The sequence below is a fragment of the Prunus dulcis genome, chromosome 1 (genome assembly GCF_902201215.1).
Source record: "Prunus dulcis chromosome 1, ALMONDv2, whole genome shotgun sequence".
Taxonomy (NCBI): domain Eukaryota; kingdom Viridiplantae; phylum Streptophyta; class Magnoliopsida; order Rosales; family Rosaceae; genus Prunus; species Prunus dulcis.
In genome coordinates, this window is record NC_047650.1 from 23,138,298 (window position 1) to 23,156,076 (window position 17,779).

Below are 17,779 nucleotides of genomic sequence, written 5' to 3' on the forward strand. Positions count from 1 at the left end.
ATGTGCATAGATATGTTCCAAAATACCTTAGACTCGAAAAAAACGATAATATCCTTGATATTTCGTCACCATTATCGATATTTTAGTCCTTAGTTGAGACTATGTCGCATGCATTTGCAATTATGCTTAAAAGGGTCTCTCTACTCATTGCCAAATGATTTTGGATTAAAGTTTGCATTCTAATATATTTATAAAACTTGAGGTTTCTACAAATTAAATTGTCGATGGTGTTTCTCATGGTGATGAAGCCTAATCAATATCGTCATGTTACGTGGTGGGAGATAACAATAAAGGAATGATAAGATGATCACAAATCAAAGAAAGTAAACGAAAGCCAACAGAGTTTAGTCCAGTAGAAAAATGGTCTTGAATTATGTTGAAGCCCAAAAAATCACAAGCCCAACAACATTTAAAGCTCAATATGCCGTACGAAATAAGGAATAAATTGGTCATGAATTAATTCCAATTATATTTTTGGAAATTAATTCGACAAAATAAATATGTACGCAAGCTTTTATACAAATTCTTATAGCATCCATATCATGCCAAAAAACTTATTCCTTTAATTTCGATATGTCACTGAGCTCGGTCACAAAAGCTCAAGTCATTGTAACACATTCCCAAGCATCCCAAGCACATACCAAATAACCCCATGTCACGCTAATACACTTTTCCTATGCCAATCACCTACCAAGCTCACATGAACTCAAGTCATGTGGTTTACGGGGCTTGCATGAGGGATTGTGGTGTTGAAGGTTACAAATGTCCATAAGGCTCACGAAAGCTATTGGATAATGGAGACTTTGGACTAGCTACTTGGGAGCACCAAAGTCCAAGCCCATTACTTGGAGTTCTCCAATGTGAGTGAGTAAATGAGATATTCTTTAAGCACTCCCTATTACCCGTTGGAAATAAGCCAATTCTGACACTTCCTTTTACCCATAGGAAATAGTCATTTTCTGATGCCTAACTTTACATGCTGGAAATAATAATGTCCCAATACTCCCTATTACCCCATGGAAACAAGCTAATTCCGACACTTCCTTTTACTTGTAGGAAATAGTCATTCTTCCATGCCTAGCTTTACCTGTTGGAAATAATAATGTCTCAATGCTTCTTTTTACCCGTTGGAAATAGGTTGGTTCCAACACTTCTTTTTACCTATTGGAAACCAAAAAGAGCATTCACCTTCTATAAATTGGGAGGCATTGCCCAAGTAAAACCAACTTTTCTTGGTGGCTGGAAACCTCTCAGCAACCATGAGAACCCCTCCATCCTTTGGCTACTGCAAGCATCCTAGTAGCCATCACCTTTCTTTTAGCTGCTGCAAGCAACCCAGCAACCATCAGAGCACCTTTCTTTAGCTGCTACAAACATTCCAACAACTATCCCAGTTATTCTTCAGCTATCAATCTCTATCTGTTGGCTACTGCAAGCATCCCAGCGACCATCGACCTATTCTATTGACTGCTGCAAGCATCCCAACGACCATCGACCTATTCTCTTGGCTGCTGCAAGCATCCCAGCAGCCATCACATCCATTTCTCCAACTACTTCTTAGCCTTGAAATCCTTCATCTTTCCTAGAAAGCCCCACCAAGCATAACTCCAAGCATTTCCTTCATCCTCATACTCTTCCAAGCTATAAACACCATAGCTTTCAAGCATCAAGCTTTTCCTTCTATTCTCATTCTCTTGAAACTCTTAAATCACCATAGCCATAGTTTTAAACAACAAATTCTCAACACTCAAACTCAAGCATATCAAACACCAAGCCAAGCACAAGCATTCTCATTTGCTAAACTTGTGGGTCTTTACCTCCCACACTCCAAGCTTTCATGCCAAGCTCATATAATCTCAGTTCAATATTAGCAAATCATCTTCACCCATTTTAAGAGCTGCCGAAAACGTCAACACAAAACAAGCAGCTGCTAGAAGCACAAGCATTCTCATTTGCTAAACTTGTGGGTCTTTACCTCCCACACTCCAAGCTTTCATGCCAAGCTCATATAATCTCAGTTCAATATTAGCAAATCATCTTCACCCATTTTAAGAGCTGCCGAAAACGTCAACACAAAACAAGCAGCTGCTAGAAGAACAACAAAGTACTCACCTAGGACTTGCTTCTCATTTCGAGATGCTTTGGGCCTAGTTCTTGCTACCTCGGAAAAAGGGGCAACTAAGGCTTGATTCTCCACTCTATGTCGGTCCAAGAATCAACAAGCTCGGACAACTCTTTTGACGAAAAAAGACCCCAACAACTTACATACTAGTGGTCTCAGGTTCGAACCCTTATAACATCATGGTATTGTGTGTGTCACTTTTTAAAAAAACTGCTTCTGATGTGCTTTGAAAATAATGAGCTATAAAGCAGTTCCATGTTTGATCAACACTAATTTTAAAGTGTTAGTATAAAAAGCAATGTCAAAACTGTTTGGTAAATTTTAATCTAAAACTGTTGTAATTATGGATAATAACTAAAATTCACATGATGTTGTAGGGCTGGGCACGGTCCGGTTTGGATGGATTTTCAATTAAATTTAGAACCTAAAATGAATTGTTCATTCGGTTCAGTCCATCTGGTTCTGATGAAAAATTAACTACTCAACCGATCCAATCCGGACCTGTTAAAATTCAGTTCGATTTTGGTTTTTCCGATTTGGACTGGCAAATAATCTTACCTCAGTTTTTTTTTTTATTTTTTTATTTTACAATCTTCTCCATCAGATTAAAAAAGTTGAAAAAAACAATAAAGGCAAAGGCTTGCTTGGATTAGAATTGAGCTAATTCCAACTAAGCCCAGTAGCACATCAGGTGCAGTAAAACTAACTAGGGCTTTTTATTACATATTAGAACACTCCAATTTGGGGGGAAAAGAAAGGGCATGGCCATGGATGACAACAACGCAGAGTTAGCCATTGGGTGCTTCGTCTCCATCAAGACCACCTTAAGTGATGAGTTTCAGGGGCAAGTCATCACCTTTGTCTACATCAAGACCACCTCATTAGTCATTTGTCGTTGAAGGGAAAAAAAAAACCCCAACTTCAGATTTCAGTAAAAAAATAAAATTTTTGCTAAGATTAGATATGGATATGCTCTGAGATACTGACCTGAGTAAGCATCTAGTAGGAGGAACGTCACCGTTGTGCTGCTGAGCTGAGAGCGAATCAAAGAATCTGTACAAGAAAAACCAGATATGAACCTTAAAAGATACAAAAAAAAAAAAAAAAAAACTATCCAGCAAAACAGATCCAATCGATGCCCAGTAAGAAACAAAAAGAGAAATCGACAGGGAGGAGAGGAGAGGAAGAGGAGAAGAAGAGAAGAAGTTGAGGCTAGGTTTTCTTCAGGAGAAAGAGAGAAGAAAAAGAGAGAGAGAGAGAGAGAGAGAGAGAGAGAGAGAGAGAGAGAGAGAGAGAGGGAAAGGCAACGACAGAGAAAATGGAAGGAAAAAATAAAAAGCATGCTGCTAGGGTTTGGATTTGGAATAATGAGAGAGTGAGAGAGTGAGAGAGAGGAAATAGACATGCGGCTAGGGTTTGAATTTTGGCTGAGGTGATACTAATTAAAAAAGGTAGGCCACTAAAAAGATTAAAATATAAAGTGTTGGGCTTGAGATATAGATGATAGGGTTAGGCCCAATTCTTTGGGCTTCAAAGTGTGAATGGAAGGTTAAGGTAAAATAAGGCCCAATGTATATATAAAAATTAAAAATTAATTATATTAAAGCCGGTTCGGTCCGGTCTGATTTTTAGAGGTATGGAACCGAAACTGGAACCGGTCTGGTTATTTTTTTGACTGGTTGTTGACTTTTTAGTCAACTCAGTTTTTTTTCAATTTTTTTCGGTGTGGTTCTGCTCGGATTTCCGGTTTGCCAGTTTGAATGCCCACCCTTATGATGTTGTTCGTAAATTTTCATATAAAACTATTGTAAATGTTGATAATGACTGAAACAGACATGGTATTAAAAGTGTTATGTGCTAACTATGCGGTGGTGGTAGGGATGACAACGGATAGGGTAGGGGCCAGGTATGACAATACCATCTCCGTTCTCTTTCTCCATCCCCGGCCCCGTCCCTGAACCCATCCCCGTTTAATAGATTTTGGGGAATCCCCATCCCCATCCCTGTCGGGGGATTATCCCCCATACTCGCCCCAAATCCCCTATATATATTTATTTTTTTTGCGTAAAAAATATTTATCATACATTTTAACATTACGTTTCGTATTAAATTATCATTCAACACATCCAAATTAACTATAAAGTTCAACTCAACTATTCAAAATCACATCAATATGAAATTCCAGAGAAGATTAGGAAGAATTAGGACAGAGATGTTAATTTATGGTTAAATGTAATGACCCAAAACAAAAATTCATATTTAATTAGTAATTTATTTTGAGGAAAGACAATTTTGCCCTTGGAATATTTTATTAAGGAAAAGTTAACTTTTTGACCGAAAAGGAATTTGACAATTCCACTTACGCCGTTGCGTACAGTGCGATGAAACGAGTCCGTAGACACGGAGTGGGCTCGAATCGGAGCTTTAACGAAGAAAATACAGTTAAAATACCATGAGGGGCAAAATGATAATTTGGAAAAATAAAATCAGATTTTTATCCCTTTCTCTCTCTCTTCTCCCTCAGTTTCTTCTCTCTCTCTCTCTCTCTCTTCTCCCGCTGCTCCTCCCGTCGCCTTCCAAGAGCTCCCGTCGCCGCCACGGAGCACCACCGGCCACGAGACCGGTCTTGTTCGAACCGCCACCGCCTCCTCTTCCTTCTCCGACCGTTCTCAGCCTGTGAAACTGCCGGCGCTGGCCGGAAACTGCAGAAGATCGCGCCGCTTTTGTCAAAACTTTAACCCGCTCGTTCTCCTTCAATTCTTCTCCAAATTTGTCGAGTAAGGTATGGATTTCTACTTATGTTTCATGCTCTAGCTGATGGTTGGATAGGTTTGCATCAATTTTAACCTTAGATAACCCAATTTTCAAATTGGAGTTTGGCCGATTTTTGACCTCCGTGTTCGGCTGCTTTCGGTCAGTTTTTGGGGTAGGTCCAAGAACAAAAGTGGTTCCAAATATGGTGTTATACCTAGGGTAGGAGTTTGGAGCCGTGATTTTGAGTTTTTACGGCGATCGTACTCAATTTCAGATATGTTATTCTAGATAATTCCTGAATCGTGTAGGATTCAACGGATTGTGAATTGGAGTCCCGGATACTCCGAAATCGCGAACCCTAGGGTTAGGGTTTAGAAATTATGCGATTACACGATCGTGGTCAATCCGACCGTCCAATTTAGACCAGACTAGCAAGACATGAGTATTTAAATGTGAGGAACCTATAGGAATTCCCATATTGGCAATTAGAGGTCGTGGACCCCACGAGGTTCCGTATTGACCAATATGGCAGTTTAACACTTAGTGAAGTCTCAGGTCTTTTAAGACAGTTCTAAACATCTGAAATACTTAAGTGGGCATAAGAATGACTTTAAAGTTAGTGCACGTACTTCTAGGAACCGGGGGTCAGGGTTTTAATTTAATACTTTTATCCAGCAGTTTTATTAATTAAATATTCATCGTGGTTTAATCAGGCACCTGGGGCCAGGCAGACCCGCAGGAGGGACCTTCAAGAGGTCCAGTTAGCTCGGACCAGAAATGAGTGGACTTTTCTTTTATAAATGATTTTATGCAAATGAATTTCATTATTTGATCTTGAATAAGTTTTATTGATTATGGTTTTCCTAGCATGATTTGTTGAAGTTAAATATCTTTATTTATTAGCTGCCTAGTTGAAAATGCTAAAAATATATGGAAAGTAAAGATTGAGATATTTATCAGATAAAATGGTAGCAGAGTTCTAGATTTAACAAAAAATTCAGTTATTCATCAGACCTTTCAGAAATTTTATATTTTTTTAAGCCACCTTAGGTACCTAGTTACAGAAACAGGTTGCCTTCGGATATGACGATGTCCACGGACATCTAGTTTGCCTTCAGTTTGTCAGTGCACTTGATATCTGCCTCCCGAGTTCGGGGACGCCGGGACCGTGAGAGCCAGGAATGCGGATCAGGCTGACTACAGTCCCCTGAATCCTGCTAGTTTGCGGCTCGGGTTGACTTTGTGTCACCGAGACCTGCCAGGGGAATTGACGGATTATCAAGAATTGACGGAATTAAAGGGGTACACTTAGGTGGTAGTTTTAAATTGATTTCAATGCTTTTAAGAGAATTTTATTGATCTTGAAGAGAATTTTATTGATCTTGAGTACGAATATAATGAAGAGGAAAATCCAGTTTTTGCATAACTGTTTTTACAGTGAGGTTAATATGTTCATATGCTATTTTCTAGACCTTTATTTTTGGTGCACATTTTTTAATGTTTTGCGTCCTCAGGCAGTAGAAGTGCACAGGAATCCACCACCGCGCCGTTTCCCACCTTCCGCGCCGTTTCGTGATGTAGGATTTTGTTTTGTAAAAAGATTAACTCCTTTGTATATTCTTAGTAGCTGCTATGATATTTGGCCGTAGATGGAGAACAGAACTGTTGGATTGTTTGTTTACGTATACTGGCAGTTGGTTGTATAAATATACTTGCTCGTTTTGACATGTGTAATTTTGGGATTGAATAAATTACAGGGGAGACTCTGCCGAATTTTCGGTAGAAGTCCAGGCAAATTTTGAAATTTAGTTTGTAACTAGAAGGGTAAATAGGTCATTTGTGCCCGACATTCGCCAAGTGTCGGGCACGCTCAAGGTCCGGCTTGAATTCCAAAGCGAAATTTGGATCGAGTCATGTCATTAAACCTAAATATTATAATTGCATTATTTATTTATTTAAATATAAACATATATATTTTCGGGTCGGATTTGGGGATGGGGACGCTAATACCATCCCCTCCCAATACCCGGCGGGAATTTTTCAAGTTCGGGGATCCCTGTACCCGATACCTGTTTGGCCCCGAAATCTCCCTCTGTTAGAGTCGAAGCACGCTCTTGGGGGGATTTTTGCCATGGTGGTGGTCATAGTCTGAAATATCGATAATATCGACGAAATATCGAGGATATTTCAGTTTTTTCGAATTACAGATATTTCGAAACATATCCATGTACATATCGTATAAATATCGATAATATTGACGATAATATCGAAAAATATCGATGTCGATAATTTCGCTCACACTTCAGTAATATTTTGTCAAAATATCGGTGTAATATCGCAAAAAGATCAAAAATATCGATGTGAAAGGGAAAAAAAAGGAAAAGAAAGAAAAAAAGGGAAAAAGGGAGGAAAAAAAAACACAAAAGGGGATTTAAACCCCTCCCATTTTACTCCTCCAGCACATTAATCACCATATCACTTATGTTTTTGTGATAATATGCTAAAATATTTATATTTACATGGGTGACATGTTAACAATTACATACAAAACTATTTTGGCGATTTATCATTTGATGACTACTCTTCACAATACACTTACTTTACACATAGAGATAATGAAGATAGTGAAAAATTTAAACCTCATAGGAATTATATGTGGTACTAAGTCACTCATGTATATTAACATGCAATGTATGAAGTGTAAAATACTGTAGTAAATCATTATATATAAATGATTATGGTGTGTTTAATCTTTTTTCATTAATTACTACATATTTTCTACACTTACAGTGTTTGCTAGCTCACTGTATAATCAACTTAAATCAGTTAATCCATTATGCAATGCATTTCCTTCTAATTTTTTTGCGATAAACTAATAGATAATTGACTAAATAAACATTCTCCAAAGTTTCAATAAAAATTTCCAAGTTTTTCTTACAATTTCTGTGGGTTTTATTCAATTTTTATCGATATCGATAATATCTCGATATTTTCATGTTTTTGAACTACCGATATTTTCGATATCATCGATATTTTAGACCTTGGTGGTGGTAGAGGTTGAGGTAAAAATTCACTATTATCTGCTTATTGTGAAAACAACTTTCTAAAGCAACCTAGAAGCTGCTGTTAAGAAGCCATTGCTTTTAAAGTAATTAATTTTTTTTACCAAGCACCTTAAATTATTTAACTTTAAAGTGAAGTTGATTTTTAATAGAGAAAAAAACAAAAACAAAAACAACAACAATCCCAAACGAAGCCCGAGTCTCTTCTTGTACTAAAAAAAAGAGTAAACGAAAGGTCAAAAGAGAAGAAAAACGGCGCGCAAGTAAGTCGTTTTAGCATTTAAGAAGGATAACGAGACGACGTCACTAAATTGCATAATTTGGTAATCTACGACAAACAGCAGGCTATTACGGCACAACAGAAACATCAAAACAAAAGAACTGTCTCCACCAATGAGGGACCGCGCAGATCACAAACCAAAGGTCTGTATGGTCTTTTTAAATTTTTATGGCCACTCCAAAGGCGACACGCGTACCACGAAGCAAACAAATTTACGTCTTTCGAAACACGAACTCTGTAGTTGTTACATAAACTCCCCAGTTCTTCTCTCTGTGTCACTTCCTCCCCCTCTCTCTCCTAGGGCACAGAAATACCGAAATCCATTCAAAGATTTCATTTTCTTTCTCAGACCTCGTGCGTTGTAGCCATGGCGGAAGCTCCTTCCTCTCCAGCAACAAACCTAGAATCCAATCCCCAATCCGATACCCCCAAACCCCAATCTAACCAACCGGATCCCGTTCCCGCTTCCACACCACCGCCATTATCATCATCAATCCCCATCCCCGTAAACCCTAATTCTAATCCGCCTCTGGTGTCTCTGCCACTGCCGCCGCCGCCGCCCCCTTCGATCTCCTACGCTCCACAACAGGGCTCCGGTGCCGGACCTCCGTCGGCGCCGTCGTTTCGGCCGGTTCCTCAGTTCTCTCCAATACCGAGCCCCGGCGTGCCGAATCCGAATTATCACAACCCCGGTGTCCAGCCGCCCGGCGTGAGCTCTGGGTCTCCGATGGCTCCCGGTGTGCCCCCGCCGTCGTCGGTGCCGCCGCATATGATGCATTACCAGATGCAGCCCATGAGAGCGTACGCGCCGATGCCTAATGGATATGCGGCCATGCCCACTGGTGCTCCTCAAGGCGCCATGCCTCTCCCTGGTGGGTTTTTGCTTCTCTGTACATCTTCTACGTTAATTTACATAGTGTAATTGTTGCATACGATTGTCTTTTAAACTGGTTTATTGCTTATCTGTATCTATTATGGTGGTTCCCATATTGCAATTGCTTTGGTGTTATTTTTCTTTGAGTTGTTTAGTTTCTTTTGCTCCAGCTGATTAATAAGCGCGAAATTGCGTGAATGCATGAAGCTTTCTGTTTCTCAGTCTGGAAAAAGTGAAAAAGTAAATGACTTTTTTAATAGCATATCGAGCTGTTGCATCTAATTTATGGATAGCAAGTAAATGAAGATTAATGGTATAATGTAGTGGGAAGAGTTTGTTAGAGCAGAGTGAAGAGTTTGTTAAAAAAAAATAAAAAAAAAATTCAGTGTGTTAGATTAAGGGTATCGATGACAAGATGTTTTCTCCTACAGTGTCTTGATTGAATTCGGTGAGAAAGGTTGGAAGGCTTGCTTCATATTGCTTTGAGAACTCCCCATCTACAACTCCTTTTTTGGTATGCACATATTCTAAAGTTTTATGTAAGCTCAAGTTGGTCTTCGAGTTCAAAATTTAAATAATATTCCCACAAATTGGAAACTTTTATTTTTCAATTTGTCATGCTAAAGTTGTATTATTATGTCGTGTTCATTTTAGTAGGATGCTTTCTGGTAGTTTTAAGGATACTTTCCCTTTTCATGGGTTTATGAATTGCCAGAAGCAGACCATGTTTGCAACTGAGTGCTCATTGCCCTTGTGTTCTAAGGTATCACAATCCTTCCAACTGCAGTCTCACTATCCATAGACACACACACACACACACACACACACACACACACACACACACATATATGTATATATTTATTTATGTCCATCATCCATTCATCTATATATCTATCTATCTGTCTATCAATCAATCTACTTATCTATAAATCTAAACATCTAATCATGTGTTTGTGTGTGTTATATGTTGTGCATGCTTGTTTTGTATTTTTTTTAATCTTCTGTTGTTCTCATGCTGCTATCTTTCCAAGATCAATTGAACTATCAATATATCTAAATATATACAACTTTCATCAACCTCTATATGCATGAGATGTTGATGGTTTTATTTTACTTGAGAAGGCTACTATGGTCCAAGTGGCTGCGTAAGGTAAGCACAGTTTACTCATTCATGGTTTATGAACACGATGCTATTTCTTAATTTTTCCTTCAGGTTATCTGTTCAGCTGGTGGTAGTTGCCATGCCTGTGCTGCCATCTCTAATATGCTTTTAATGTGTGGTAACAAAAATCAATCATTTCTTGTCATATTGTTTTTTGATACATCTGTTTAATTGGGGTGCACCTAGTTATCATGGTATGCAGTTAATAAACGTGATCTGATGTATTTGCAAGATATTTGTTTCTTTCTTTGTAGGACTTGCTCGTTATCCTTCTCCATATCATGCAATGCTTCGGCCTGCATTTACTCCGCGTCCACCAGGAGCAATTGGTTCGCTTCCAGGTTTACCACGTGGCCCTGTTCCTGGGATTCCTGGAGTTCGCCCAATTATGCCCCCTGTTGTTAGGCCAACTCTTCCTAGTGTTACTCCAGCTGAGAAACCACAAACCACTGTTTATGTTGGGAAGATACCACCAACCGTGGATAATGATTTTATGTTATATCTCCTCCAGGTGTGCTTTCAAATATTGTGATCTCTGCCTTCTTTATCAACTTTGCCACAATGTTCTTTCTATGTTACCGAAATTTTATAAGTAATTTCATTGAAGTTTTTGGTGTATGATATTTTGCTTTGTGATGGTTTTACATTTTGTTAAGTTATGTGGACCTGTCAAGAGTTGGAAATGTACTCAAGTTCCTACAGATGCGACTCCTAGAGGGTTTGGGTTTTGCGAATTTGAATCTGCTGAAGGAGTTCTTCGTGCATTACGCCTTCTGAGTAAATTTAACATTGACGGGCAGGACCTTGTGGTATGTCCTGATTCCGTGTTTATATATTTTGTTTTTCATTATGTCTTTTTGTCATTGTCATTATGTTGCAACAGGAATTTACATTCCCTTCCTTTGTAATCATATTCTGCATACTGCACGCTTAGTTTTGCTAATGTTTGTTTTTTCTATATCTGATGTTGTAAACTTAACAGTTAAATGTTAACCAAGCAACGAGAGAATATCTGGAGCGGTTTGTTGAGAAGAAAACTGAAAACTCAAAGAAGCTCAAAGAAGCTGAAGCAGCTGAGAAAGAGGATGAAAGTGCACTAGGTGTTGAGAAGAATGTACCTTCAAATCCTGCTGTATTGGACTCAAAGGAGGAGGATAGTAATTCGAGTAACAAAGAAAATGACGCTGCCAATTTTGGAATTGTGACTGACGAAGACAGAGAAGCTGACCGCGAAGCTATGGAGAAGCTTACAAGCTTGATAGAGGAGAGGTTAAAAAACAAACCTCTCCCTCCACCACCCACACCAGCTCCTGGCAATGGCACTGGGAATTCAAACACAGAGCTGCCAGCTAAATCAAGGGATGGAGACTCTGATGTTGATATAACGCGAAATGGTAAAGTCTCATACTTGAAACTAGTATTATACTGGACAGTGTTTTGTGATTATTGAAGTTTGTACTTAATAAGCAATGAAGTTATTTAGAGTCAATTATTTGGTGGCAGTTTTGTTGTCATAGTTATAGTCGTCGTTATCATTTTCAGATGCTTCAGAAGAAAAAAATGATGAAGAGACAACTAGTGACAACAAAGCAACAAGTGAGCAGGATAGGCCTGAAACAAGCTCACCTGACAGGAATAGAAAGCAAGATAGGAGGAGTAGAGACAAAGAGCGAGATCTGAAACGAGAAAAGGAGCGTGAGATTGAAAGATATGAAAGAGAAACAGAACGAGAACGGGTACGGAAGGAGAGGGAGCAAAGGAGAAAAATTGAGGATGCTGAGCATCAGTATGACAAATGTCTCAAAGATTGGGAGCATAGGGAAAGGGAGAAAGAGAAACAAAGGCAGTATGAGAAGGAGAGGGAGAAAGAAAGGGAACGCAAGAGGAAGAAAGAGGTAATCTATGAAGAAGATGATGAGGATGAAGATTCCAGAAAAAAGTGGAGGAGGAGTGCGCTGGAGGAGAAGAGAAAGAGGAGACTACGGGAGAAAGAAGATGACTTGGCTGACAGGCAGAAAGAAGAGGAAGAAATTGCTGAGGCCGAGAGGAGGGCCGATGAGGAAAAGCAGCTACAGCAAGAAAGAGAAGCATTGAGGGATTTATCTGTCCATGTAGCTAATGGAAGCGAACAAGCGGCTTTGGCTGAAGAATCCTTTGTGGAACTGAGAGATAAGGCTACTGAACAGAATAACGAGGGTGATTCTGGTCATGAGAATCATATGGGTAAACTAAAATTACTTGTGAAGTTATTTATTGCTTTTATAAACCTTTTATCTTTCTTCCCTTTCGTTTTCATTTTTTCTTATATGGTTTGACTTGATGTGATAGGTTATGGGACTTTACAGAATGGTAACAGTGGTGATGAGTCAACAATGACATCAGTTCATGCATCAGAACCACAGCAGAGTGGCAGTGCCCCAGCAAAAAAGTTGGGTTTTGGCCTAGTCGGGTCTGGAAAACGTACTGCTGTTCCTTCTGTTTTCAATGAGGAGGATGATGATGCACACAAGGACAAAAAAATGAGGCCCCTGGTTCCCATTGATTATTCAACTGAAGAACTGCAGGCTGTCCAACAAACTGCTTCTGGGCCTCCATCAAATTTGGCTGCAGCTGCAGAATTCGCAAAGCGAATTTCAAATGTTAGTTCTAGGGAAGAGAAACCAGATACAGATAAGGAAAGAAATAGACGTGCTAATGATAGGTCGAGCCAACGGGATAGGGACAGGAATGATGATGACACTAATCGCACTAGAGATGAGAACAAGGAGAAGACTGACCGTGATACCAATCGAGAACATGGGCTGGATAAACCAAGGACAACGGATAACAAAAAACTTTTGGATGCGAAACAACTGATTGATATGATTCCAAAGACAAAAGAGGAATTATTCTCATATGAAATAAATTGGGCTATTTATGACAAGGTAAGCATGCATTAGGCCAAAATTCTGAAATTTTTTGTTTAAACTTGGGCTACATGAGTGAAAATTATTCATTGTAATTGTTTAATAACTGCTCATAAATTGTGTTTGATGTTTTCTACTTTCACAGCATGCACTACATGAGAGAATGAGACCATGGATTTCAAAGAAGATTACAGAGTTTCTAGGAGAGGAAGAGACCACACTGGTAGATTACATTGTATCTAGTACTCAGGAACATGTGGGAGCAGAACGCATGCTACAGCTGCTTCAATCCATTTTAGACGAGGAAGCTGAAATGTTTGTTCTCAAGATGTGGAGGATGCTCATCTTTGAAATTAAGAAGGTTGAGACAGGTCTTGCTTCAAGAACAAGAGCATGAACGTGAACACGACGGTTTTGTTTGTAGGTTGTATTTTTGTTGCTGTAGACCTGAGTCTTGTTAGTATTATACATCCATTGGCCTCTCCCTTGTTTCACTCCTCCTTACATAGGATGGATTAGCATAGATGGCTGTCAAGGCTAAACCATATTCTTCTGTTTGTATTGCTTCAAAGTACAGTTTTAGTCCATAAGCAAATAAACCCGTTTTTGTCTTCATTGCTCTTGTGGGTTGTTTGTAGCTTTGGAATCTATTAGATGTCCTGTTGGTAATTCTTTGCCAAAATAATACTTGTATTCATGTTTGGCGCTTTCATTATGGGCATAATATTTTGAAGTGCACGACACAAGAATTCTCTCTGACCATTACAGCTGTGTTCGCTTTTAAGAACACCAAGCACACGCATCCAACCCATGTGTATTATTTTGTAAGGTGCAGGTTTGTATTCTGTGAGGCACTTGAACTTTGTATTCATTGCCCCTCACTTTATCTCTCTCTCCATTGATATAGGTTATTGGGTGATTATGAGGAGAGATAAAAGAGAGGTGTAATGAAACAAGGATAGGGAAGTTTTTCTCATATGACATTGGCTTTCGTTTTAGGAGCCGGATTTCATTTGGAAATGCAATGACTCTATAAACCCTGGTCTCTTGTCGGTTGTGGTGGATGAAACACTACAAAGGGATTGGGAGAACGGAACCAGAACTACAGCCAGCAAGGGGTCCAATTAGAACTTAAGTTTATAACTTGATGACCACCAGTAAAGCAACACATCCAGACTTTCATAATTCAACTGAACAAATTGACAGATCAACCAACCATTTACAATTCATAACCCATGTTTTGGGAAAAGGAAAAAATTACAATATTTCAAACAGTTAAGTTACACAGCTTTACAAAAGGAGGGTACTAGCAAACCCAACCCAACCCATCCCCCAACAGTGGGACTTGGCAACAGCAGTACGTTTGGGAGTTTCTGGTGTAATAAAATTTGCTCAAAACTCAGATGACCCAGAACCAAGATACAACTGAACCAACAGCCAGACCCACAACTAAGAACAACACAATCACAATCCCTGCAGTCTCCGCATGCTGTAATTGGACGATCTTGGGAGCCAAAATCATCAACACACTTGTCAAGTAGCCATTAGTAAGTCCCAAAAGGCAAGTAAGTATTGTCACTGGAATCTCTGTTCGGAAGAATTTGGGGCCATGCAAGCACCCATAGAAGAGAGGAAAGAAGAGCAATCTTATAACTGTGCCGCCGATCGCAACCTTAGAATTTTCGAGGAGATATACAGAAGTCAGAGACTTGCCAATAAGATCAAACACATTGTAGCCTGTAATAAGGATGATTGGGTACCAATCCTTGAGAATCTGAGAGTGTACATCTTCAGTAATATATCCTGGAAATATTGCCAAAGTCACAACATAGATAAGAATGATGCCAGATCCATACCACTTGACTCTGTCAACTACGTGCCACAAAGTTGATCTCAACACAGACGCAGTCAAAGGACCATTCTCTTCCTTCTCCTCATTTATAGCCTGAGTCTTCAACTCCGCATAGTACTTCATAACTGGAAGCCTTGGTGCCACATTGTAGAAAACAAGGCATATGACCATAACTACTATCCCGACAGCGAAGTAAAGGTTTGCGCTTTTTCTCAGGCCATCAGCATTTTGTGGATATACAGCCTTAGTTATGATCCTCAGAGCAGAAACAAGGACTCCTGGAATCAATCAAAAATGTGGGAAAACACATTTTAGGCATCCCTCGTGAAACTTTGATGAACTTACATAATCAGTAAACCTAGAATAGCAAAATTTCTATGCTTTCTAGTCTGTTAGTCAGCAATGAATTTTTTGTTTTTTTTTTTTTTACTTTGACAGAGAACTACTTATTCCACAAATGCTGGAAATCTTAAAACATTCTAAAAAGGGCTTCCTTTCTTTGATACCAAAATCAACTCAAAGCAGCATTTATTACGCAACCACCACAAAGTTACCAAAACAAATTCCGAGCGCTTATTATTCACAGAACGAAGCTATACCCAGAAACCAAAACCAAATAAAGAGCAAAACCCATAAACTGAAATTATCCCCAACAAACCAAATAGCAGAAGTTACCTGAACCGGCAGTCCCAGCCACAACGGCTTGCATATAAGTCTCGGGCAACTCACTAGCCGCCCCAATGAGCGAGCCTTGAACCAAAGCATCAGCCAAACCCGAAAGCGCAACCGTTGCAACCGTCACGTAAAACCCGTCGTACAACCCGACCCGACCTTTGATGTAAAAGACATCCATGAGGGGCACGATGAGCAGGCAAACAACGAAGAGGCCCAAACCCACATTGATCCGGACATAAGCGTCGGACTTGTGGGCGTAGAAGATTATGATGAGGAGGCAGACGAGGCCCACCACGAAGTACGCGACGGCGAATATACGGTCCACGCTTTCATCTGGGTAGAGGTAGGCGAAGTAATCGACGGCTGTGATGAAAGCGTTCCATGGGAGGAGGTACCCAGCACCAAGTGTGAAGTAGATGATGTAGGCCAAGTGGAACGAGTCATTTGGGATTTTATTGGGTGTGGTGGCGGATACGGTGGGGAGGAGGACGCTTGACTCGGAATCTTCGTCGGCGGTTTTGGCATTGAAACCCATCGGAAATCGGTGGATTTTTCTCAATTGGGTTTCTGGATTGGGTCCGGCGGATGAGGGGCAACTGAAAAATCCCCAAAGCTTCAAGCCATTCTTTTTGGTGAAGATAATGATTTGGGGCTATTGACCGAAATGATCCCCAACTTTTGCTCCAGTCTTATTTTAATCCATCAACTAAAATTTTCATTTCAATAGTCCCGTAAGTTTTTCATAGTATCAAATTGGTTCTATGTCAAAAGTCCGTCAATTTTGCCGTTAACTTCAGGGGTAAAATCGTATTTTTAGGGCCCATCCAACTCCAGCGCAAACCTTGGTGGTGCTCTCTGGCTGTGCTGCTTCTTCACAGGATGAGCTTGTTGAGGCAAGGAGGAGTCCTTCCTCTTGCTGGCGACAAATGCGATGAACCGAAAATCAGAATGAACAAAATTGTGCGAGCTAATCTTACGGTTTGCCTTGGAGATGTTGTGTCTATTCATCATTGCCCTGCCCTGATGTCAAGTATAGAAACCAGGTTCACATCCTTCCAATTGATGATACAATTGAAGGGGTAACCGGAAACTTGTTTGATCCAAATTGAAAGCGGGAGTGTTCTCTTTCAAATCTAAAAGAAAGCTAGCTCTGTGTGTGTGAGTGAGAGAGAGAACCCGCTAAGGTATATTTAGCAGAGGTTTTGAAAGGCATTGACGTTGTTTGAGGAAAGAAAGAGCAGCCAAGTGTTGAGCTAGGCCGTCATTGAAAGAAAATGGTCAGGATTAAGCTTGGAGGTTGGGGAGGCTACTTCGTTGAGGAAAATATCATAGGGAGGCCATAGTTCACCATCATCCAGATTTGGAGGAAACCCAGCCATTTTAAGCATAAGCCCACAAAACTTCAAACACCCAGAAAAACAAAACAAGAAGAAGAACAAAAAGTACGTAGAGCCCTTGAAGAAACAGCGAAAAGAGCAAACCCAAAAGACAAAGAAATATTTTTCTTTTTCTGGGTCAATAAAACAGAGAAAGATAGAGAAGGAAAAGCCAATTTCAAATTTGAAGCCTCAACAAGCTCAGCTTGTGAAGAAGCAGGTGGGGAGCCGGTGGTTGGGGGTGGGGATGGGGTGATACCTGGGTGCGGGAGAAAGGGACAATTGACAGACTTTGATTATTTCTTTTCTTTATTTTTAGATTATAGCCCCTTAATTTCACGGAACAATTGACAGACTTTTATGGTAGGACTGTTTTGATATTAAATGAAGAGTTTGAAGACTATTGAAATGAAATGTTTAATTCGTGAACCAAAATAAAACTCGAACAATAGTTGTACCATTTCAGTAAAAAAAACCAATAATTTGGTGATGGAGGTTTGGTAGGACTCCTATTTTTTTGTTCGAAAGTTAGGTAGGACTGTTGTAGGAGTTGAAGATGGAACAATACGGCGTCGTTTGGGGTCAATGATTGAGACGTTACGTACTCAACAACCCCATATAAAGTAAAGTCACGTGCTTTCATTTGAGGGGGTTTGAAGATACTTGCTTTTCTTAACAAGGCAGCGAAGGTTGGCTCCAAGGGACAGTTGTCGGCG

At 39.8% G+C, this 17,779-nt stretch overlaps 2 protein-coding genes across 3 annotated transcripts; one reads left to right on the forward strand and one right to left on the reverse strand.

Moving 5' to 3' along the window:
• The first annotated feature begins 8,407 nt into the window (after nucleotides 1-8,407).
• Nucleotides 8,408-13,884, forward strand: LOC117629921 (RNA-binding protein 25). 2 transcript variants are annotated; one of them, XM_034362593.1, is made up of 7 exons: nucleotides 8,408-9,090; nucleotides 10,509-10,765; nucleotides 10,911-11,063; nucleotides 11,237-11,648; nucleotides 11,797-12,477; nucleotides 12,583-13,178; nucleotides 13,306-13,884. In XM_034362593.1, exons 1-7 carry the CDS (start codon nucleotides 8,586-8,588, stop codon nucleotides 13,555-13,557), a joined length of 2,856 nt encoding a protein of 951 aa, XP_034218484.1. In that variant the 5' UTR covers nucleotides 8,408-8,585; the 3' UTR covers nucleotides 13,558-13,884. The 2 variants fall into 2 exon arrangements, with proteins under 2 accessions (XP_034218484.1, XP_034218490.1); XM_034362599.1 differs by having other exon boundaries at nucleotides 8,989-9,090; nucleotides 10,306-10,765.
• A 400-nt stretch (nucleotides 13,885-14,284) lies between these two features.
• On the reverse strand, nucleotides 14,285-17,095 carry LOC117615396 (equilibrative nucleotide transporter 1). Its single transcript, XM_034344472.1, has 2 exons — nucleotides 15,688-17,095; nucleotides 14,285-15,290 (listed from the first exon to the last, which is right to left on the reverse strand). Exons 1-2 carry the CDS (start codon nucleotides 16,220-16,222, stop codon nucleotides 14,560-14,562), a joined length of 1,266 nt encoding a protein of 421 aa, XP_034200363.1. The 5' UTR covers nucleotides 16,223-17,095; the 3' UTR covers nucleotides 14,285-14,559.
• Nucleotides 17,096-17,779: the final 684 nt, after the last annotated feature.

Bases quoted from the DNA above. Each gene is read 5' to 3' on its own strand.
- LOC117629921 (XM_034362593.1), top strand. From the start codon at position 8,586: ATGGCGGAAGCTCCTTCCTCTCCAGCAACAAACCTAGAATCCAATCCC. The intron at 10,766-10,910 runs GTGTGCTTTCAA...CATTTTGTTAAG, and splicing joins TTATGTTATATCTCCTCCAG to TTATGTGGACCTGTCAAGAG. The intron at 11,649-11,796 runs GTAAAGTCTCAT...TATCATTTTCAG, and splicing joins TGTTGATATAACGCGAAATG to ATGCTTCAGAAGAAAAAAAT.
- LOC117615396 (XM_034344472.1), bottom strand. From the start codon at position 16,222: ATGGGTTTCAATGCCAAAACCGCCGACGAAGATTCCGAGTCAAGCGTC. The intron at 15,291-15,687 runs GTAACTTCTGCT...GATTGATTCCAG, and splicing joins GGCTGGGACTGCCGGTTCAG to GAGTCCTTGTTTCTGCTCTG.